At 39.4% G+C, this 23,305-nt stretch overlaps 1 protein-coding gene across 3 annotated transcripts in view; it reads right to left on the reverse strand.

Annotated features, from left to right (window-relative positions):
* RMDN2 (regulator of microtubule dynamics 2) overlaps positions 1-22,301 on the reverse strand; it is a 142,946-nt gene extending 120,645 nt beyond the window's left edge. The window contains exons 1-5 of one of the 3 annotated variants that reach the window (XM_085055244.1): positions 22,181-22,301; positions 20,929-21,395; positions 14,435-14,630; positions 13,356-13,458; positions 9,144-9,204 (exon numbers count right to left, since the gene is read on the reverse strand). In XM_085055244.1, the coding sequence (XP_084911370.1) occupies positions 9,144-9,204; positions 13,356-13,458; positions 14,435-14,630; positions 20,929-21,383 (815 nt within the window). In that variant the 5' untranslated portion in view covers positions 21,384-21,395; positions 22,181-22,301. Of the gene's footprint in view, positions 1-9,143; positions 9,205-13,355; positions 13,459-14,434; positions 14,631-20,928; positions 21,784-21,882; positions 21,988-22,180 lie in introns of those variants that run through there. The other 2 variants (XM_085055243.1, XM_085055245.1) reach the window with 2 other exon arrangements.
* Between the last annotated feature and the right edge of the window lie 1,004 nt (positions 22,302-23,305).

Genomic DNA, 23,305 nt, shown 5'->3' on the forward strand with positions numbered 1-23,305 from the left:
TTTTATTGCTTACAGTTACAGCTAACAGCTTTAAGTTAGAAATACTCATGCTCCAGGTTGTTGCACTTTTTGGTCAGTAAGTGTTCCCAGGTAAGGCACAGAGTCAGCAGAACAACAGCAGCTGAGTTTGTAAGAGCTCCAGACAGACTGTCAAACACTGTTGAGCAGGATGTATGTTGTGATCACTGTGCACTGGACAAAATCCAGCTAATGGCAGCACTAGTGCTGGCAGAGCTGCAGTGGGAGAGCATTTCCTATGGGAATGAGCTGCAGTTGAGGGAAAAAGCAAGGGGTGGGGGTCAGGAAAGTTCAGGTATTTAGAAAGAGGGGGAAGGTAGTGAAAACTTTATTAGGGTTAAGTAACTCAGGCAACATTGCCCCTATTCCCTTCACTCATTAAGTGCTAATCAGATAAACTCAGCATACCATAGCTAAACGGATTGCTGCTACAAAAGAAAACAATGAAAAGCGAACAAGCTAATCCAGCATCTTGCAGTATTTCCCTGTCTGTGCGTGACAAGAAAGAGGGCCTTAGTTTAAACTAGTTCAAAGAAAAACTTCTACTTACAGCTAAAATCTCTTGGGAGGGAAATCCCAACAAAATTTTCAACGAATCAAAAATAAGCTAACCTACTAACTTTAAATACCCATTATTTTTCCAAGGAAAAAATAAAAGTGTCTTTCTTGTATTTGTTGGGCTTTTTTGAGGGGTTTTTATTTGTCTTGGTTTTTTTTTTTTAATTTCATACTTCTGAAATGGGATAGACAGCCAATTTATATAAATTAATTGTTTCATTTTTGAAGTTCTATGGAATTTTGGATATTCATTTAATTTCAAAAAAAATCCCACAAAACAAAACAAGTGTTCTTATTTCCTGAAAATAATTTTTAGACATTTTAAATAATTTTCAGATAGTTTAAAACACAAGGCAAACTTTTCTTTTCAGTAGTGCAAAGGGTAGTGTTAATCATAGAATGGTTTAGCTTGGAAGGGACCTTAAAGATCGAGTTCCAACCCCCCTGCCCTGGGCAGGGACATCTTCCCCTAGACCAGGTTGCTCAGAGCCCCATCCAGCCTGGCCTTGAATACTTCCAGGGATGCCCATTCTCTGGGCAATTTGTTCCAGTGCCTCACCACTCTCATGGTGAAGAAAATGACCACAGAAAACGAGGCAGGGAGGGAGTAACTAGAAACTCTTCCATCTAGCTGATGTCATTCTCTCCGCAGGCTGTCACAGCCCCGGCGCTCCCTGGTCACCTGCCCCATCTCGTGGTGACAGGGGGAATACTAGCAAGATTATCACACAACAATATATTGCAAATAGCTAATGAAATGGGTAAAAAGCACGTCTGTTAGTAGAGCAAGCTATACTGGTTCTCTCCCCAACCACTGCCTCCCTCATACCCTCTGAACATCAGAGGACTGCTTACAGTTCCTTCACAGAGAAAAATAAAGAGGAAATCATATCAGTGAAAAGCTGCCAGGAATGACCTATTTGCAGAGCTGATGTTACTCCTGGGTAATGCAAAAAACCAGCCCCAGACACATTCATCTAAATAAACACAATAATTACCTCATTAAGACAGACACAGTACTTCAGTTGATGTAAGAAAATTATATTCCCAGATGGAAGAAAAGTTACTGAACACAGTGTAGAAGCATAGGATTAATCACTCACAGTTAACACACCTTTAATAAGCACAAACACAATCTAACAAACTCAGAATAATCAGTCAGCTCCATATTCCTTTATTACAAATGATATCACTAAACACAGACTTGCAAGAAACTCTAATTGACACAGATGGATGTCAAGTACCTACGTAGCTTTCACACAGAAGATCCAGATCAAAGTGAATTAACATTTTCCCTTCTTGTGCAACAGAATTTCTATGTGTTTTCATGCCAGGCAGAACTGTATGTGGCCTACCTTACCTACTGCAATTTGAATTTTAATATCAAAAATTATACCAACACTTAAGACTCTGTCAACCACAGCTTATTCTACATGAGACAGATTTACAGAAGAGATTTTGAAGTCTCAAATGAAGATTAAGCCACAGTATGTATTTAAATACAGCATTATTTACCTTTTCCCTGCTAAATTTCACATGGCCAAAATCAGAAATAACACGCACCTTCTCAGACTTGTTCCTCCCTCTTCTATATATCCCAAATCTAAAAAAGCCGTATATTTCATGCAGACTTTGGAAATGAGTGGGTACAGGGCTTATATTTAAAAATCTAGATCTCCATTTTAGCATCCCAGTATCAATAGGAAAGTTTTTCTTAATTGTGACTAGCAAGACTTTGCAAATGGGAGGAGAGTTTGTGATATTTAATACCACCCCAAAGAATTTAATTCATCTGTTTCATAGCTGTTTTTCACTCCCTCCTCTTCATCCGAGAAATATTTAACATGTAAGGTAGTTTGAGCAAAGGCTAATGTGTGGGTAGCATGCAAGAGACCCAGTGAAAAGAAAGTTCATTTCCATTCCAGTTCTAAATGTGTTCTTGCATCTCCTCATCTCTGCATGGCTCAGTTCTGTGCACGCCATCTTATTTTTTAGCCCCCAACTCCCTCACTCACCAGTTTCACCCACTTACATATTCTGACAGTCTCTGCAATGCAGTGAGACCTGCAGGATTTCTTTCCAACATGATTTCAATGAGATACCAATTTCTGTGTTGGGAGATTTTGCAACTTAAATTACTGATTACGATCCCTGTTCCATTACCCTTGCTGAGATCCCAGTTTTGCATACTTCATATTGTATCACTTTCCTACCAAGATATTTAATCTACAAAAATGCATCTGACACAAAGTTTCCACGGAAGGGCTGAGTATTGGTTTGTTATGACCATCCTCATGGGGGCATGGAAGCAGTAGCTGAGAATGTCTACAATTGCCAACACACAAAGTAAGATGTGCCAAGGTGCAAAGTGAAGTGTTTAGGTGGTTTTTTGTAAATGGAGATTTTTCCTTTCCATTCATTTTTCCTTTCCTTTCTTCTTTCCTTTCCCTTTCCTTCTTCTTGGCATTTAATTGAGTCTACACTTTGTAAATTGGCAGAAATATGCTTTTCATTTTAAAAATTCACCAGAGCATTGAAGGTGAGCTCCAGGAAAACATCAGATGTAGCACATAGTTGTGTAGGTAACACTTGCAAAAACATGGGAAATAAACCCCTATTTTGGTTTAAAAAAACCTCAAAGGTAAGGACATTAAGAATTCTGGCTTAGTTTGTTGCAACACATGCAGTATACCAAATCAAGAAAAAATGCTGCTGTTAATGTGTATTCACAGAAGTTCACTAGTAGAATATGTGGATGCCATGTACTGCATTCCTCAGGCTGTGAAACCCACAACTGCATTAAATTCCTGTTTCCAGAAATTTAACTTTAGTTTTTATAACAGACAGTTGTTACAGATGGAAACACAATCTTGAAGAAATTAGCAGGATAGTCTTCACAAATGTGGAAACAGAGTGAAATAACAGCTCTGAGAGACAGTAACACAACAATTCTCCTTGACAGAAATACAATAGGGATCATTAGGTTGTCAGTATTATTTCCTCTGTGACCATTCTGGCAAAAAGCCTGTACTGAACAGATCTTTTCATGTGTCAAACCTTCCTCCTTTGGACTTGCACAAGGATGCTGCAGTGTTTCACTGATCACTTACTATAGAACAACTTACAGCTTTTGAGAAATTACTTCTGAATCTGAAATTTTAAATTATTTTTGCAAAAGCAATTAAGTATTGACTAAGATTAAGCATAATTAAGAGCAAAGATTGCTGTGAAATTTCTTTGGTCTAGCAATTAATACAAACTAAACAGCAGCACCAAGTTTGTTTGTGGCAAACAAGCAAAAGCTCCATTTAAAGAATGACCTTTTTAAGTAAATGTCCTGAAAACTGTCCATAATTAGCAACCTTTCTGTTATTCACAAAGCCTGTAACAAGTTATCCTGAGTAAAAAGGAAGTGTGGGGATCTGGGCAACAGCAGAGAAACCTTCCAGACCTCATCCAACCTCTTAAAGAAAAGCCAGCAACAAACCTCCCACAAATATAAAAATTCACTGGTTTTACAAAAGAATTTAAAAGTGATTCTTTAGTTTTAAATAAAAGTACTGTTAATATGCATCTACATTTTCTTTTCTGTAACTGTAAAGTTGTAAAGCAGCACAACTATAAAGCACCTAGAGTGCCAAAGTGTTCACATAGCACTTCTAATTAAAATCTGGGTGATAAAGATGCTCCATGATCCAAGATAAGCTGAGAGGATTCACAGCTGTCATTTGGGAATCACTGACCCACAAAATGAATTTGTTTGAGGCTTGGAAAAAACAAGAGGACCTGCAATGGCTGATGACAACTTTTGCACGCAAGTTCCTACATGACTTCAAAAATTGACACTGGTTGAACAAAGCTACAAATCACTTAGAATATTACTCTGCCTTTCTTTAGGGTGTTCATACAAATAATAAAAAGCTACAGCTATGTTTTTCCTTTCCAGTGTTGCCATTTACTTCCGTTATTTAGAGGTCAACATTCAAAAAGTCTGAAGGTTTTTGATCTCATTGGCAGCTATGAGATTAAGTATGATCACGTCTTCAAAAATCTGGATTTAGATATGAAAATTATTTGCAGCTGCAATTCATTACCAAAACCAACTACTTCAAGGTATTTTGCTTTTCTTTGTTCTGCATAGGTTTTATCAAGTTTAATTTGAGGTTGAATACTGGTTACTTGTTAATATTCTGATCGGTAAGTTGAACAGTTGGAATGCTGTTGATATATTTTATTATACAGTTTTACAGAAAAATATAGGTGATACACTAAGAAGATACATGGTATCTTTTTGCTCTTAACTGAAGTAAATATGAGAAGTAAGGCAAGAAGCTGAACTCTAGGCCTACATTAGCAGGAGTTTGCTCATGGAACCATTCCACTAAATTCCACTGGTGGACGCAAAAATATGTTGTGTCTCACAGACACATTAGAGTAGTTCAACAAAACAGGAAAAACCCTGCTCCGGAAAATGGATGTTTTTGTTTGTATAACTCTGTCTATACTAGGAGAATTATATGGGTCAAGATGTCACAAAAACTTGTTTATTTGGTAAATAGATCTTTCAAGCAGCAGGGATAAGCTTCCAAATGAAAATTCCAAATAAGTCCATAGACCTAACCATTGCTCGACAGTCACAGTATATGTTTCTAATGAAAAAAATGAAATCATTAAGAAATGCCACGTCAGAAAAAGTTGTATAGAAGATTTATTAAGAGACAATATTCAAAAGCACAGCTGCAAATTACCCTTTAGTCATAGCAAGGAACAGTTTTAAAGATTAATTCAGCTCCAGTGAGGAATTCTCAATTAATTTAAAAACCCAAAAGAAATTGACTCCAAAAATGAAAACAAGAGCACATCTAAGCTAGGGATATAAGTAATGCAATAAGAAGAGGTTCCGCAAATACACCAGAAGGAAAAAAAAACATAAATGAAAGTGCAGAACAATTAGCAATGAGGAAATAATGGCAAAAGATGAAACCAATGAGGCTGAATTCAATTTCTTCTTCACTGCTCCACAAGGGTTAAGTGTAAGTAGAGAGCCAGGCACGGGACCAGGAAAAGAATAGGCTATCATTTAATCCTCACTCATTTAGTAAGCCATGATATATTAAACAGTTTAAGAGAACATTAGAAATAATGCATGAGTGGACAACATTGATAGCAGCTATGCCAAACATGAGTCAAAACCTGCTGATTGGAGATACCAAAACCCCTCAGGAATTAGAAAGAAATCAATAAAAATTTTCTCCAGTAAAGGTCAGAGAACCAGATTGCTCATCAATAGCTGATACAGACTAACATAGCCTTACATGTAAGAAACAGATGGGCTCATCTTACATAGGCTAAGAATATTTAGCTTGTACAGCTTTAGAAAATTTATGTTGGCAGTGAGATGAAAAGGAAGGATTTTGGTCTGAGACAGCACTGCTTTCACACTGAGCCTCCATTCATGTTGAGCTTCTCATCTGTGTATCTAATCTCCTATTACAGCCAGCAGAGACCCTGTTCAGTTCCCAGGATCCCTGCCTGGACACACGTGCCTACTGCCACTGCAGATGCCCTAGCATTTCCCACCACTTCTGGATGCTGGCCTGGAAGTGTAGAGACCCCAAAGGTCCTGTGTGACATTTGCCATGCCATGCAAATACCCTGGCACATCAAATGGCACATGCTGCCTTTCAAGTCTCCATCCCTGCTAAGTGCAGGACCAGGCTCTTGATCACATGTAGGCACATATAACAGAGACAGTACATTCAGGTGTCCATCTGGAGCTGGGTACTGCCCTTCATCTCTAATCTTGACCACCTGTCAGTGATCCTAGCATTTTTTTGTATAAATATTTGTTCTTCTTTTTCTTTCAGTTGTTTTCTATCTTATTAATATTCTTATTAACTATGGATTTCATATTACTTTCACATATTATTTATTCATTACTTAATTGTATTGCACTGGTTTCTGTTCATACACAGTCTTATCTATTTATAACCTTAGGTAAAATTCTGTTTGCATACAACTTTGACAGCACGGTTTTCACAGGGAAGAGTCCCTGAAGCCTTACTTCTTGTTCATGGGGATTAACATGTGAAATAATGTTTATCTAAACTGGAAAAATTTGCATCAGGCCAGACACAAACAATCCAGGTCTGACACACAGCTGACTACCAAAGCCTCATGGGTAATGCAGAAACCCCCAACAGCAAGCAAAAAGAGAGGAGAAGAAGGACGAGGAGAAGGGTACAGGCAAACCAGCCTAACCTGAAGACAGTCCAGAATAAATTATTCTGGAAGTGCATAAGCATACAAGACAGTTAGCACAAGCTTTTTTTGTGGACAAACAGCATTAAAAAAATCCTGGCAAGATAGAAAAGGCTGGACTATAAGAGGAATGCAACAAATGAGATATAACTTGAGCTTTATATGGGCTTTGGCTTTGTCCTACCTGATGCTCCTCAAAAATCTAACCATGGAAATATTGTTTAGATTAAATCACTGGTAGAGATGGTTGCAGAACCAGGTTCATGTCAACCTGAGCATCACTATGGGTGTTACCCAAAGTTTGGTGCTGGGTCCATTATCTTGCTGTAATTTCATTAATGAAGTCAACAATTTTTAAAAACCCACACAACAACAAAACAATTTTGAAATAAAATGGTAATCTGTGAGGGGATGCATTTACAAACCTAAATGTCCTCAAACCTGAGAAATGGTCTGAAATAAATATGAAATCAATTAAGTGTGTGAAAACTACTTTATAAGGAATAAAATAGAGTAAAACAAATTTTTTTAAAAAGTAACAAAACAAGTCAAACTGATTAAGTAGCAGCACAGCAGATGTCAACTGGGACCACAGATTGAATAACAATTGTCATGCTAAACAAAAATATACCAATGTTGCTCTGGAGCATGGAAGTCCATTCTGCCCAGTATTTAGAGGCTCAGTTAGATTGGCATAACCATTACACTTATATCACACCTCAAAAATCATGCATCAATTCAGAAAGATTTCAGAAAATAAAGACAAACAGATAATATATTCATAAAAAAAATATAGTAAACTATTTTAATCTATAGTGTCCATCTATACCTCTAGAAGGACATCAGTTGAACAATAACTGATAAAAACCTCATGACCACTTGCAACCCAGATACAAGAAGGATGAGAACTGCAAACGGTACAGAAATCCATTGCCTGCTACAAGAAACAGTAGCTTAAAATTGCAAGATTTTCCTCTTAAACCTCTCAATCCAGCTTTCTGAGCTAACCTCTGGAACACATCTCCTTAAAATCGTAATTCTTCCTCTGCTAGATGTGCCTGCCAGTACAGGATCTCACATGTGAAATCCAGCAGACCACCTACATCTCCCTGAACAATATGTAAGGTTTTATCAGCATAGTTTCTGCCAGTGGAGCTGTATATATACCAGGATATTCTGTCAGTCCTGTGGGCTGAGGAGGAAGGGAGGGACAGGATTTATACTTGAATGTGATTTTGTGGTTGTTTATACACATAGTTCTAGCTGAGGAGGTACACCAGCATTATCCTGAGGAAGTGGCCATGACTCTGGTCAAGCAAAGACCAGAAATGGCTGTAAATGGCTTTCAGAAAGAGAGAAAGCAAGACGGAGAATTAATTAAATGACAATATCTGTGTCTCATCAAGTATCTAAACCTGAGCTAGCTGACATGTGCTCCCTTCATTGGCAAGGGAGATGTTGTCAGCTGAGCCTGAAGGGGAATTCATCTCACCCTCATGCAAGACTAAATGGGCAAAATTGACTCCAATGAACTGCACTCCAGAAGTGGCTGTTTCTTTTTAGACTGTGAAAGGAGCCTGGGATAAAAGTATTTGGTTTACATATGCAGAAGTTTAGTGAAATCCCATCCCACAAGTGCAATGACCAAATCAATGAAGGATGTAGAAACCAAAATGAAAAGTTAATAATATTAGAAAAGAAATCAGGAGCTCAGTAAAATTTAATAATAAAATACTAAGGTGAAGTACTATCAGCTAAAACTCAGCAGAATTATCTTTTACCTGATAATGTTGATTTGATAAAAATATATTTACATTTGCAGAGTTTGTTAGTTCTGGCAAGGTCTACAGAACTAAACTAAGTGTCAAGCTTGGAGGAAAAAAAAATCAAGAAGTTAATTCAAATTTCTATAGTACTCTATGTTTATTTTTCATTATTATAATTTAGATTATTACAATTAAAGGAAAGGACAAAATTCAAGGTCAAATGACATTATTTTGTGAGTTTTTGAAAGGGAAGGTAAATGGAAAACTATGGCTTCTCTGAGCAATAAAATAGTGGCTTAAGCAAATACTACCATCTACATTTCATGATACATACTGAAGTATGGTTGTTATTTCACATACTATAGTAAATGCTTCACAGAATATTTCTATGCAATTTTTAGCTGCAAGTGGTGATAATTGAGTTCCATAAAACAATGAAAAAATATTAATGACTAATTTATGAAACTGATGTCAGACTGGGGTTTTTCTTGTTGGATTTGATAAATACACACAAGTTTGTAAAATCTTTCTCAAACTTACCACTGGTGACTCTCAGCACTCCTGGCATCCAGCTGAACAGCCCTTTCAGCTTTACTCTTTCCTGTAAATAGAGTACAGCATATGAGAGGATTTATCGAACTCTTCCACCTTTTAAGTGACTACCAAGAACAAAACAATCTGATTTACTGTAGCAGCAAAGAAATTGCTTCAAGTTCTTAGAAACATTTAGATAAACAATGTAACATCCTGGCTCTACTTCATTTACATAGCCATACACTTACTTATAAATATGTATAAAATATATATACAATTTTACTATTTTCCTTTAAAATCCAATTCAGATGCAGTTAAATCAGTGAAGGATTGGGCTGGACTGCCAAAGGAGGGCACATTATCTGTAAGACTGAACAGCCTTAAAAGCAGGTCAGACAAGCACCTGTCAGAAGAACAGCAAAGCTGTTACCTGCCTTGGGTACAGACATAAAGTAGTTGAAGTTCCCTTCTAGCACAAAGACTTTCCTTAAGTTCCTTTTAAATGAATAAAGATGACAGTAGGTGATTTGATCAAACCCACACTCCAGTAAGAAGTTCAGATGAGATGCTTGCTGTTTGCAGAGTCTCAGCTGCAACCAATTAAGCTGCACTGACATTTCTGTACTGCAAGTTAACTTCATAAAAACAAAGAATAGCATACACAGTCCTCTAACCCAGTGGAATGAAAAATAACCATGAAACTACCGCCAGCTCTCCTGCAGTCTCAATCCCTCTGCAGCACTTCCAAAAACTGAGATGAAAAAGGCTGCCGCCGCCACCCCCACTTCATATGAATAAGCCAAACTAGGCTGGTTACTCAACACCTAAGACCCACTTTCATTCCATCACTCTTTATCTCTCCCTGTCTTTTGCTATGCCATTATCTTTCATCAGCTGAGGTTACATGCAGTCACAGAATCAAGGAATACACTGAGTTACAAAGGACCTACAAGGATCATGAATCCAACTCCTGGCCCAGCACAGGACCACCCCGAAGAGTGACACCAAGTGCCTGAGAGCATTGTCCAAATGCTTCTTGAATTCTGTCAGGCTGGTGCTGTGACCACTTCATGGTGAGCCTGTTCCAGTGCCCAACCACCCTGTGGATCCACAACCTTTTCCTCATACCCAACCTAAACCTCCCCTGACACAACTTCAGGCCATTCCTTCGGCTCCTGTCACTGGGCACCACAGAGAAGTGATCAGTGCCTGTCCCTCCTCTTCCCCTCAGTGTAACTGCAATGAGGTCTCCCCTCAGTCTCCTCCAGGCTGAACAGACTGAGTGACCTCAGCTGCTCCTAATTTGGCTTCCCCTCAAGGCTCTTCACCATCTTTGTTGCCCTCCTTTAGATGCTCTTTAATAGCTACATATCCTCATATGGTGGCACCCAAAACTGCACACAGGACTCAAGGTACGGTAGCCCCAGTGCAGAGCAGAGCAGGACAATCCCCTCCCTTGCCCAGCTGGCTAAGCTGTGCCTGATGCCCCCAGGACAGGGTTTTCCCTCCTGGCTGCCAGGGCACTGCTGGCTCATGCTCAGCCTGCCAGTGACCAGGATCCATGGTGCTGCTTTCCAGCATCTCACTCCCCAGCCTGTCCATACATCCAGGGCTGTCCCATCCCAGGTGCAGAATCCAGCACTTTCCCTTGTTGAACTTCATATGATTGGTGATTGCTCAGCCTTCTCATTTGTTGAGGTCTCTCTGCAGGTTCTTCCTGCCTTCAAGGGAGTCAACAGCTCCTCACAGTTTTGTATCTTCTGTGAACTTGTTGAGGATCCCTTCCAGTTCTGTGCCCAAGTCATTTACAAAGACTTTGAAGAGCACAGGGCCTTGGGTGGAGCCCTGTGGAACTCCACTAGTGACAGGTCCCCAGCCTGATGTCACCCCATTCACTAAAACCCTTTGAGCCTTACCCGTGAGCCAGTTGCTCACCCATCCCATAAAATGTTTATCCAGCTGTGTGCTGGACATTTTGTCCAGAAGGATTCTGTGAGAGACAATATCCAAAGCTCTACTGAAATACAAAAACGGATTACATCAACTGGCTTCCCTTAATTAACTAGGTGGGTTACTTTGACATAAAAGGAAATCAGGCTGGATAAGCAGGACTTTCCTCTCATGAAGTCATGCCAGCTGTGACCAATGACTGCATTGTAATCCAGATGTTTTTCAATGCCTCCCAGAATAATCTTCTCTATAATTTTCCCAGGCACTGAAGTGAGACTGACAGACGTGTAGTTGCTGGGGTCCTCCTCCTCACTCTTTCTGAAAATCAGGACAATGTTTGCCAGCTTCCAGTCAGCTGGACCTCTCCAGATTCCCAAAATCGCTCAAAAATCAGCAAGAGAGGTTTTGCAATGACACCAACTAGCTCTTTGAGGATTGTTGGATGAATCCCATCAAGCCACATAGATTTACAAGAATTCAGTTGGAGCAGCAGACCCTGCACAATTTCAGGGTTGACTAGGAGTTGATCATTCTCACAGTCATGTTCCTCTAGCTCAGAGCACTGAGAACCCCTTGGTCTGTCATCCGTGTTGAAGACAGAGGCAAAGAATATGTTAAACACCTCTGCCTTGTCCCTGTCCCTGCTTGTGAGGTGACCATCCTCATCCTGCAACGGGCTGTGTGATGTAATGGGCTTATTTTTACACTGCCTATTGCCATTAACATATTTGAAAAACTTTTTTTATTGTCCCCTGCAGTCCTGGACAGCTTCAAGTCCAGCCACTGGTAAAAGCAAAGGATCCAACAACAGAATTTACTGTTGTTATTTACTTCGTGTCATAATCCTCACTGGTCTGTAGCAGATTTATATACAAAGAAGCCAAGTTGCTACTAAAGCAGACAGTGTCAATTAAGTAGCTAAGGCAGTGCAACTTGAGGAGTGTTTAGATGACAAAAGGATAGGAACAAGGAAGGACCTTGAAAAAAGCTGAACTTGTCCATGGAATGTTACAACAGCAAGAAGCCATGACACTGCCTTTAAAGATGACAAAGAGCAGCCAAAACTGCTTTGTCAGTGACATTGTCACTGCTGACAGAACAAAAAGTCAACAAGAGGTGTCACAAAAGACAACCTAAACTTGGATTACACTTACAAAACCTGATTTTGTACAGCAAAAAAAGGAGAGGCAATGGAGAGAAAAAGAAAGAAAAAAAAGAAAAAGAAAAAGAAAAAGAAAAAAAAGAAAAAGAAAAAAGAAAAAAAAGAAAAAGAAAAAAAAGAAAAAGAAAAAAAAGAAAAAGAAAAAAAGAAAAAGAAAAGGGAAAGGGAAAGGGAAAGAGAAAAAAGAAAAAGAAAAAGAAAAAGGAAAAGGAAAAGGAAAAGGAAAAGGAAAAGGAAAAGGAAAAGGAAAAGGAAAAGGAAAAGGGAAAAGGAAAAGAAAGAAAAAGAAAAAAAGAAAAAAAAGAGAAGTATGCCCAGATAAAGGCAAAAAGGATTATTTTAAGAGCAGTGTCTTGACTGGAGGAGATTGACACAGGTAGAGAAGATACAGGTTTTAATGTAATAAAAAGGCACAAAATAAAAAGGGAAATAAACTGTACCTCTGGCCAGTATCCATCCAGACAGTGAAAGAAAGGGCAATGCTTTTAAAAGCAACAAAAAAAAAAAGTGCTATGAAGAAGAAAATCAAAATCTTGTGGAGATTAAGTTGTCAAACAGACCACATGGGGAGAGATGTCTGGAAGCAACACCAATTGTCACACTTGACTTCTGTTTCTGGTCAACAGTTCCTCCACATTCCCAAAGTTTCATCCCCACCATCACCACAAAAGAGGCTGCTGATATGCAGGAGTGCTCCTTACCACAGGAAAGCAGAAAAACAAACCTTGACCCAGCCTCAGCATTTATTTATACCTCTTGCTCTCCCAAAGATGTAATTAAGAATCTGTGCTGAGAGCATCTGGGTTTTTTCACATTCTGTATCCATCTGTTTCTCAATAAAATACAGGATTTTAAGGCAATCTGCAGAGACAACAACCTCTGATTATGACCCACAGTACTGCTCTATTACTGATTTTGGATCTCTCAGTGAGGAAAGAATGAACTGAAGCTGTAAACTGTGGAGGTTTATTGCACAAAACATTATGATTACAGTACAAATGCTCCCATTTATTGGATTGCAAATTCCTGGAAAACTTAACCAAAGTTCAAAGCATGTTTCACTACATTCAGATAACATTCTACATAAACCTTTTCCCTCTGCTTACCATCAACTACATATTTCCTCTTCTCCTCAGTATCAGTAGTCATCTCAAACAGATCTCCATAAGCACGTGCAAGTCTCCAAAGAAAGTCCACACAGTTTTCATACTGAAAGCAGAGGACAGCTACATAATTAAACTGATCAGAATGTGATTTAAACAGTTTACTTTCATAATGCTTAAAATTAATAACTTGCTTAAAGCAAGTAATCAGAACATGGCATAATTTCTTTTTAACTTTCCATCCTTCTACGTACTACTTTTATTTTATGTGAGAACCAGTTGACCCATTTTCCATGAACAAAAGAAAATGCAGCTTTCAGAAACAACCTAGGCTGTCTAAAGAGGTTTTATTTTATAAATCAGTTTAAACTTCTTTTAATATAAACATTTACAAGGTAATCCAGTAAAGCACAGCAAATCCTTGAACAAAGTGATGTGTATTTTCTTTAGGGAGGCCATAAGCACCACACTCACTTACAATTAATATCTCATTTACCTTTCTTGGTATTCCAATATTCAGATGAAAATAAATGAGAACTAATGCTTGCCAAACCAGAATAAAATGGTACACTGAATTAAGCCCTGCACATCAAGCCACCTTTAAATTTTATCTGGAGTTACATATTGGCCCAGTAAAGTCAAAGGAAAAATTCACATGAAGGATATTAGAAAGGCTTGAGCAGACTAGATGCACATAATTTGAGAACAGCAGGTCTGGTTACTACTTAATTCTACAGGATTTTCTCACACAGACTATTCCAAAACTAGCAAAAGTAAGTATCATTTACATAGAAAAAAGCCCATGATCTTTCTTTGTTGTATGCAAGAATAACTACATCAAACAAAGCCTCGAAGTTAGTGAATTTGAATGGGATATAAAATAGTAGAACTCCTATGCCACACATAGGAGTGTTGATGAATATTGACAACACTTTGAAATACTGTTTTTCCACTGTATTTTAAAAATATGCCTGAAATTTCATCTTCCATTCCTATGTGCATTTTAAAGCTTGTATTAAGTTCTCAAAAGCAGTGCAAAACGTAGGTTAATAGCAACATAATATTAAGTTTACCCAAAATACCTTGTCATCTTTCTCAAGCAGTAGTCTGAAGCCCTCCTTTTTATCATCCTCTGAGCCCTTGTGCAAATTGTCCACCTGCTGTAAAAAATTAAGTAAATCTTCTTCTTCTTTTGATTTCAGCATGGCATCAGGTGATTTCATACATCTCTTTTCTTCCTCAGAGTCTCCTTCAGAATCAGTATGAGCAGTAAGGTAACTAAAATCACAGAAAATAATAACCATTTTTTTTCTAAAAAAAAAGGGCATTGTTAAAAGCAAAAGTTTCAGACCACAATTTATCCCAGTTGTCCAACTTTAAAGGATTTTTTATTAATGATATCAAGCTTATTGTTATTATTACAAAACCTTTATCTTCAAAGGGACAGCACAGTCATATTCCAAACATAACAGGAAACTAATTACACTGTCCTGCTGCCTAATACTCCATTAAAAAATGCACACACATATTAGAAACACATGTAGCCTTGTGTTTCAAATGCAGAACACTTGAAATCATTAATGTGTTTTAAGATGTGCTCTGTAACCCTGAGTAGGCCTCTTCAACTCTTTACCTCAACTTCCCTATTTTTTGAAATAAAATGAGCTTACTAACCAAAATGTAAGTGCTATAACAATCGTTTATACAATATTTTGTTAAACACTTTTAAGATCTAAATATAAGCCAATAAAAATAACACCATTGTTATAAATTCATTATTTCTTTTGAGCATTCTGTAGTTCAGAATATCTGAAACTGGAAAAGAGCTTTTATTAATTTATGATGCTTAGTGCACAAGTACTTAGCACAAGGCAGTCAAGGGCAAAGAAATATTTGCAAAATCATAAATATCACGCAGAGATAAGCAGATGGCCTTACTGTCCAAAGGGCTGAGAATACATTAGGGTACTCCAATTTCATAGAGGAGCAGCTGATGGCATTGTTTTTATAAAGTAGTCTTTTGCTTATGTACTAAAAATGGACAGAGAAGCCTCATCTTCTGCATTTCCACTTTTGAAAATACTGTTCTGGGGAGAGATAATAATGTAAAACTATCAGCTGCCAGGTTCAGAGATTTTTTAAATAGTTACCATGAGTATGAAAAGCATGAAATGTGCTATACACATCAAGTAACTGAATAATTGAAGTAGGCCATGACAGTCAAAATATACCAAATCTACTTCTTTTTTCAGATATATAACCAAGACAGAATCCTTAGCAGTCACCATGGAGGTTGTTAATCACAGCTTTTAAATATTCTGATTTCAATATGTTGCTTTCAGAACAGATCAGTGTATCAGAGCAGATACACTTAGAGCCTGCAAATGAACAAGTACAACTGCTTATGAAGCTACAGAAGTGCTAAATGTAGCATGACAGTTTGGCTGCAAAATTAACCCAGTAATACAGGAAAGAGGAGTAAAAAATTCATTTGGATAAAAGAATACATACATAGACCATGTGTACAAGTTCAAACTGAAAAATATCATGGAGCAGAAGAGAGATGGGAAACTTCATATGTTTCTACAGATTCGTTTTGCATAATCTTGATGATGCTGAATCCTATACTGTATTCTGCAGAGTCTATATTCAGTCACTGAACACTTATTTTCATTTTCTGAAGCATCTTTAAAAACATAGCATAGTGTTCTTCCATAGTTATTTTGAAGTGGGCACGGAAATCTATTATGGCTGCATTTGTGACAGCCCCAACTATATCAAAGGTATAAGGGAGTTTTTGGGGAGTGGGACAGTCTTCTAGCTCCAAAACAAAACTCTATGATGTGAAGGATGTTTAGAAAGTATCTTTCCTCACATAGTTTAGATGCTCCATTCCCCCTAATTAAAGATAAATGCACTGAGGATCTGCACAATTCCCAACCTAAAATAAGGGCACAACATAATATCAAAGAGCAACAACTAAGCAGCAATTTCCTTAGTTACAGGAATTTGAGCACTGCATCAAATGCTACCTAATCAGGTATATATGAAAATAAGGAATCAGTGTTTAGAAGTCAATGTTGATGTTGTATTCTTTACCTTTGCTGCATAAACATCCACTAAAATTTCTATGATCACTATTGTTCCAGTGTTAGCTAACAGATAAAAGTGATTATTAGAAAATGCTATTCTCCCAGCAAAAATATAATGGCTGGTTGACAAATATAAGGTTGAGTTGACAGCCAACCCCATTGGGCTGTCAGTCCAAAGAAGTCCAGCAGAGATTTCCAGCCGCACTATATCAAAAGTCATGACCAAACATCAAACTGAGGCCAAACATCAAATTCATATGACATCAGGTAAGTCATGTATTTATTGGGAGACTCATAGAAAAAGTGTGCAGTAGGTCACTACCTAACAGATCATGTGAACCCATGAGGAGCTAATTACAAAACAGCACAGAGGGCAGGTCGTTTCTTACCCTTTCCTTCCCATCTCCACTGTCCTGGCAAATACTCTCCTACCTTCTCTATTTATCCGCTTTATGAATCCTCAAAGAATTTAAATGTGGAGCAGACCCTCTTAAACCTTGATTAGAATGTCACAAATTTCAATTTACTTGTTGAGTGATATCTGCCTTCAACAAAGTAGCTAACTGTCTTATACATCTACGCATTCTAAAGCACTAAAAATGACTACTGACACAAACAGAAGTGGAGATTCTTCTTAACACAGTTTAAAAACTCCAGGACTTTAAGGACTGATGACGCTACTCCAAAAAGAAAATTAACAGAAAACAAGGAAGCATCATTATGGTTTGGTTTACAAATATTCCATACGAAAGAAATATGCAACTCTACCTGGTATTTTCCTGCGAGAGGTTTTATCAGACAATAAACAGAAAAATGAGTGTTTACATGCATTAAACACTGATCAATATTTGAGAAAATGGATGAACTTTTAAAAAATGTCTAGAGTCAGTGTCAACTTGTTTTCACCTTTATTACCAACAGATTTTAAATAAAAGAGAAAAACAGTGATAAGAATGAGAGGGGCAACGATCAACCAACAGGACTCTGTTGTATCACAATGAACTGTTCAAAGTTCAAAGAACAAATGGAAACTGGAGACTCACCCCACTGTGGCTAAGTAGATCAGTAAATCCCAGCACCTTGAACTGGATTAAAACAAACCCTGAGCTACACGGTATAAAAACACCCCAGTGGTATAAACACACTTGGGTGGTTCAGAAACTGTGTTGGGGTGTCTGTAAATTGGCAGACACTGGGCCTAACCAGGTATCATCTGTTCACAATACTTCAGCTTTTAGTCAGATCAAATATCATCTGTCGTCTCCTTGCCAGCTTAGAAAAAAACCACAAGCTGACACAAACACCCTCTCATCTGCTATGGCTAATTCCACAGAAAGGTGATTATATGTCACAGACAGATCTGGATCAAATTTGCACTGTATGATCCAGCAAAGTGCATATCCATTTGTAATGATAAGCGGCCTTCAAGGAAAAGCTTGGCAAACTGGATTCTTAGCCAACTGAAGGTTGCATTTAATAGAAATGAACAGCAAAATAAATTAGAAAATGCTACTTGAAATGATAATCAGAGGCAGGCAGGGGAAATGTTTATTCCTGTTGACTATTTAAACTATTTCAAGGAAAAGTTATAATTAGAATATCTGTCATAAAAGGATTTCATGTGATGAATCCTTCTTGTGCCTGATGCGAAATGCAATTTGAAGAGCTTGGATGCTGGGCCACCTGAAGACTGGTGCCAAACATGACTCTGATGTCAAGGGTTCATCACTGCCATATCAGGGAGGAAATAGCTTGAAAATCACGAGGAGAATTCGGTGACACGCTCCATTTCAGGCGATCATCTAGACACAATTTATTGTATTTGTAAGTGAATGAGTGCTTATTACACATTTTTAAATGTTAAACATTGAAGATTTCACTCGTACATTATGGAAACTGAAAAGAACATAAAAAAATAGAATACAGAAAAGCACAGAATAGAAACCACAGACTCTTTAGCATTTAATGTCTCATCCATTCAGTGCACCTCCCATTCAGACTATCTGTCATGATGCAAAAATATAGCTCATTTATTAAAACACATGGGATATTTCTCCACTTACAGAAATACATAATTTTTGAAAGGCAATATGGAAAGTTTCTCTTCCCAAGGCACTGAATACCAACAGTGACATTGAGAATATGACCAAAACAGATGAAAGCAGTGAGTGCCATATAAGAGACTGTCAGCTCCTGATACTTAATGAAAAAAAAAAATAGGTAGCATTAAAAGCTTTTCTGGAAGACTTTTACAAACCTGAAACCAATGTAGTCATCCCACACAAATCCATAAAACTCTTTAGAACAGCTTATATGTCAATTCCCAGCATCAACCCATTTGTCAATTAAAACCAGAAGTGCTTAACACAAGCAAAACCCTATCTTCTACATAATGAAATTACTGCTGAGGCAGTGAAACATGTTGCATGTACTTTAGATGGGAATGGTGAAAAAATGTTTTATCAGTAACAAAGAGCAGGTTTTTTTTTCCTAGTGCACAAACAAGCACCTGAATGCACTATTATTGTGTATGGAATTCACCACAGAACAGTACAAAACAATGCACATGGTGCAATGCCCACAGCAGATGAAGTGGTAATGCACAGTAACTGGAAAAAGCCCAAGTGTTGCTATTGACTCCTGGACATGCACCACAGTCATTAAAATTACAGCAAACCTCGGAAAAAGCTATATACATTGCAACTGTACACATGTAAGGATTAACAATGTATTTGCAAGAGGAAGGAAAAAATGCAATTTACTTAAATGAAGTCAAATTATCTCAAATTTAGAAAAGATATGCAAAACAAGCACATGAAGTACAAGGTGCTAATAGGAAAAAAGCCCACCTCTTTCCAAAAGGGATTGAAAAATAGCATTGGGAAAGAACACAGCCAAATGACTAATGCTAACTATAACCTTGGATTATCTTCCTTGCTTCACTGTACGCAAATACTTGTCAGAGAAGGCCTCTCTTAAGGACACATTCAATGCTCTTGCACACCATAATCACTTGTATTGGATCATCACATCAGCTTCTTCGTCACACACAAGAACCTGAACACACAAGTTTCCTTGGCTCGTTCTCAAAGAGCAGCATATCACTCCTGATGAGAAAACAGCAATGCCAGGTGTGGAATAACTCCTGTATTGCATCTGTGGACCTGGTAATTCATAAACTGGTCCCTTTGCCATATCTGCATCTCTGAATGTTTTATTCATAACATGAAGGCCTCTTCAAACCAGCCAATGGATGGAAATAATCTGAGAAACTAAGACAACTAATATGTTCCCAACACCAGATGAAGGAAGGATGTCTTTGAATACTTATGCCAATACTGAATATTTAAAATAAAAAACTGGTTCATAATAGAACTGATGGGTCTTAAAATACGGTATCAAAATATTAGACTTGTGAAGCATGTGGGCTGGAATGTAACACAAAAAGAAATTCTGCTCACAGGAACTGAAAATGAACATGGAGAAACTCTTAAAAATAGAATTCCATTAATATGCAGCATGTTAACTGTCTTCAGAATATTACAGTTAATTAAAATATCTTTAAAGAGAAAAGGTGACATAAGATAGGCAATTTACAGACATAATGCTGCCTATGCAGATGTATAAGACATGCTGAGAAGTGGTTCAAAAAACTCAGTTGCTATAAACATAGTCTTACTAAATTCCATGTAAGTATCTAATCTGATTATACCAAAACAAAGCTGTAATTACAGCAGAGTAACGTCAAGACAAAAATATAGTGCCTCTCCTGGACTCCAGGTACACATCATCCTCCAGTGTGTTTCTCAACTCATGAGTATGAAAGATCCCATTAACTACAAGGGGACTACAAGATGTGGTCAAAACTAGGAACTTTCTGCCTTACTGAGTCAGAACTCTAAATCCCTCATGATCACTTTTTGAGCAAACAGCACACATACATAAACATTGCCACTTGAAGAGAGGTTCCACTCAGACATAGCTTCCATAGTGTGCAATACCTCTAGGCAGAACACTGTAATCATGTCAGAAGCCTAATTCATCTGTGAGACCCATCAAAAACAATTCTTCTGAAAAGCACATGAGTATTCATACAGTTTGAACAAACTGTCAAAGACACAAGGTTACCTTCTTACCAGAAGCACTTTTAAAATTCCACCATTATTCTGAACTTTGCCTCTCATTGCATAGCTATGTAGCAATACTGCATGAGTGTTACCAAATACGTTCTTAAAAAAAAAAAAAAAAGAAATCTGTATTACGCTTGGCCTGAAGCCAACTTCAGCCACAGTGCAGATTCAGAGATGGTCACCAAGAGTCTTCTCTGATCTAAAAACTGCTAATCTGAATGTTTGTATTTCTTTTCCATAAGTATAAAACTTACATAGAAGTTTTAAAGGGCTCCTGTTTACAGTTTCATATAGGCAATGATGCAATTTGCATTGCATGTGAATGGCAGAATATACAAATTATTATTAACTCACCCTCCTTCACTTTCTGCCTCCTCAGAGCTGGTAGTTTCTCTTGCACCAGAAGCTGCCTCTGCTTTTCTCCGCCTTGTTGCTCTGTGTGATGGGCTAACTCTCTGAACATCACCCTTTCCCTGAAGCTCATTTCGAACAAGTTCTTCAAGCTTTGGAATAGCTTCTTTCAGAAATTCCACCTCTCTCTTCAGTTCGTCCACGCTTTGTAGCAGGCCATTTAATTTTTCTAGTATCTGCAGTTGTCTTCCATGTAAAACCATTACTGCTCCTTGCTCATTAGGAGCCTCATTTTGCAAACTCACAGAATTAATTCTGTTACCTATATCCTGGAAAGCACGTACACGCACAGCTGCACCAGGCTTTCGGATCCTGCGGTACCAAATCAGCACCAGGCTTAATCCAGCAGTCCCTGCCATTATGCCCAGTATTAGTCCTTTATTTTCGAAGGGAGCCATTTCTGCACACTCCTAGAATTGTGAGACAAGAATAACAGAGTTTTAAGATGTTTTCCCCTGCTCCACCCAAACGACTAGCTCTGTTCTGAAATTACAGAAGTGTAAGGCTGGAACACAAGAGCAGACACACAGTTACACTACAACTCTCGCAGGTTCCGCAACACAAGGCAGCAAACAGAGACCAAAGTGGGTTGGGGGGTGTGAGGGGCGCCGGCACGTGGGCAGGACCGCAGCCTTCACTCTCAACCTCTCGACAACTCGGATCTGTTTGTTTTAATGCGAGAAACTCATATAATCGGATTTTCCGCCACTGCAGAGAGGCGCAAACCCAGCTGTCAGGCCGGAGCGCCGCCCGGAGGGGTGTCTCGCCGCTCCCTCAGCCCCCCGCGCCGAGGAGCAGCCGGAGCCCCACGCTCACCTCCCGCCCGCCCCGCACCGCCCCAGCCCCGGCCGCCCCGGCAGCGCCCACCCCGAGCCCGGCCCAGCCCCCGCTACATACGTACGGCCGGGCCGGGCCGGGCCGAGCCGAGCCGAACCGGGAGCAGCGGCACGTCCGGCCCAGGAGCCCGCAGCTCTCCCGCCGCGGCAAGGGGGCGGCGGCAGGGCCGCCCCGGGGCGGCGATACCCGGATCGAGGGGGCCGGGCCTCGGCCGCACCGCCGGCCCGGTGACGCGCGCTGCCCGCTGGAGGAGGGATTCCCGCAGCGCTGGCAGTGCCGGCGGGCCGTGCTGCCCGGGGGACGCCTGCTGCACCTGCCGCAGACACGGCTCGAAATACGCCGTTCGGAGCAAGTGTACCTGCTCGTGTGGCTGTCCTCCGTCCGGTGGCCGCTCGATTGCGCCGATTTAACCTTTGCTACTTCTATGCCACGGAGAAACTGTTTCCACTGCATTAGTGGAGACCTGAAGCTTCGAAATCACGGGGAAACCCCGCCCAGGTGCCTGGAAGAGAGCCAGTCCCGGCACAAAAGCTTCATTGCAATTTTAGCCGTCTAAGGGCCCAAAGCTGATTTCACCAAAGTCCATTATAGATAGCTATAGAATCATAGAATGGTTTGGGTTGGAAGGGGACCCTACAGATCATCTAGTTCCAACCCCGCTGTCCTGGGCAGGGACACCTTCCACTCGACCAGGCTGCTCAAAGCCCCGTCCAACCTGGCCATAAACACTTCCAGGGTTGGGGCATCCACAGCTTCCCTGGGCAATCTGTTCCAGTGCCTCACCACCCTCACAGTAAAGAATTTTTTAATAGTATCTAATATAAACCTATTATCTTTCAATTTGAACCCATTCCCCCTTGTCCTGTCACTCCATGCTCTTATAAATGGTTTTGCCCCATGTTCCCTGTAAGTTCCCTTCAGGTACTGGAAGACCACAACTAGGTCACGACACAGCCTTCTCTTTTCCAGGCTAAGCAAGCATTTCCTCCTAGGAGAGGTGCTCCATCCCTCTGATCAACTTTGTGATCCTTGTCTGGATTCGTTCCAACAAATCAATGTCCTGTGTTGGGGACCAAGAGCTGGATGCAGCACTGCAGATGGAGTCTCACTAGAGCAGAGTACAGGGGCAGAACTTGGATCCAAGAAAGTGTGGGAGGTATTGCTCCATCTGAGATCACTTTTACTGGTGACTCTCACAGGACCCTCGTTTGCCCTTTATGGCAAATGGATCTGGCTCATTTCTGGCCTTGAATGGAAGAAGGATCATCACAGACAACGTGCTGTGATCATTCCTCTTCCTGAAGGCTTATGGAGGCTGACCATGCACAACATTCTGCCAGAATTTACAAGCATAAAATTCGTGTTTTTCTGTGTGAGGGCTTAAAGAAACCATCATGGAAACATGTGCAATGGAGGAAGCTCTTCAACAATTGGAATTGTCCTCAGCCATATCAATCAGAAAGGAACACAATTCTTACAAAAC

Source organism: Lichenostomus cassidix, chromosome 3 (assembly GCF_008360975.1).
Source record: "Lichenostomus cassidix isolate B80296 chromosome 3, HeHo_3.0, whole genome shotgun sequence".
In the NCBI taxonomy this organism is placed as follows: domain Eukaryota; kingdom Metazoa; phylum Chordata; class Aves; order Passeriformes; family Meliphagidae; genus Lichenostomus; species Lichenostomus cassidix.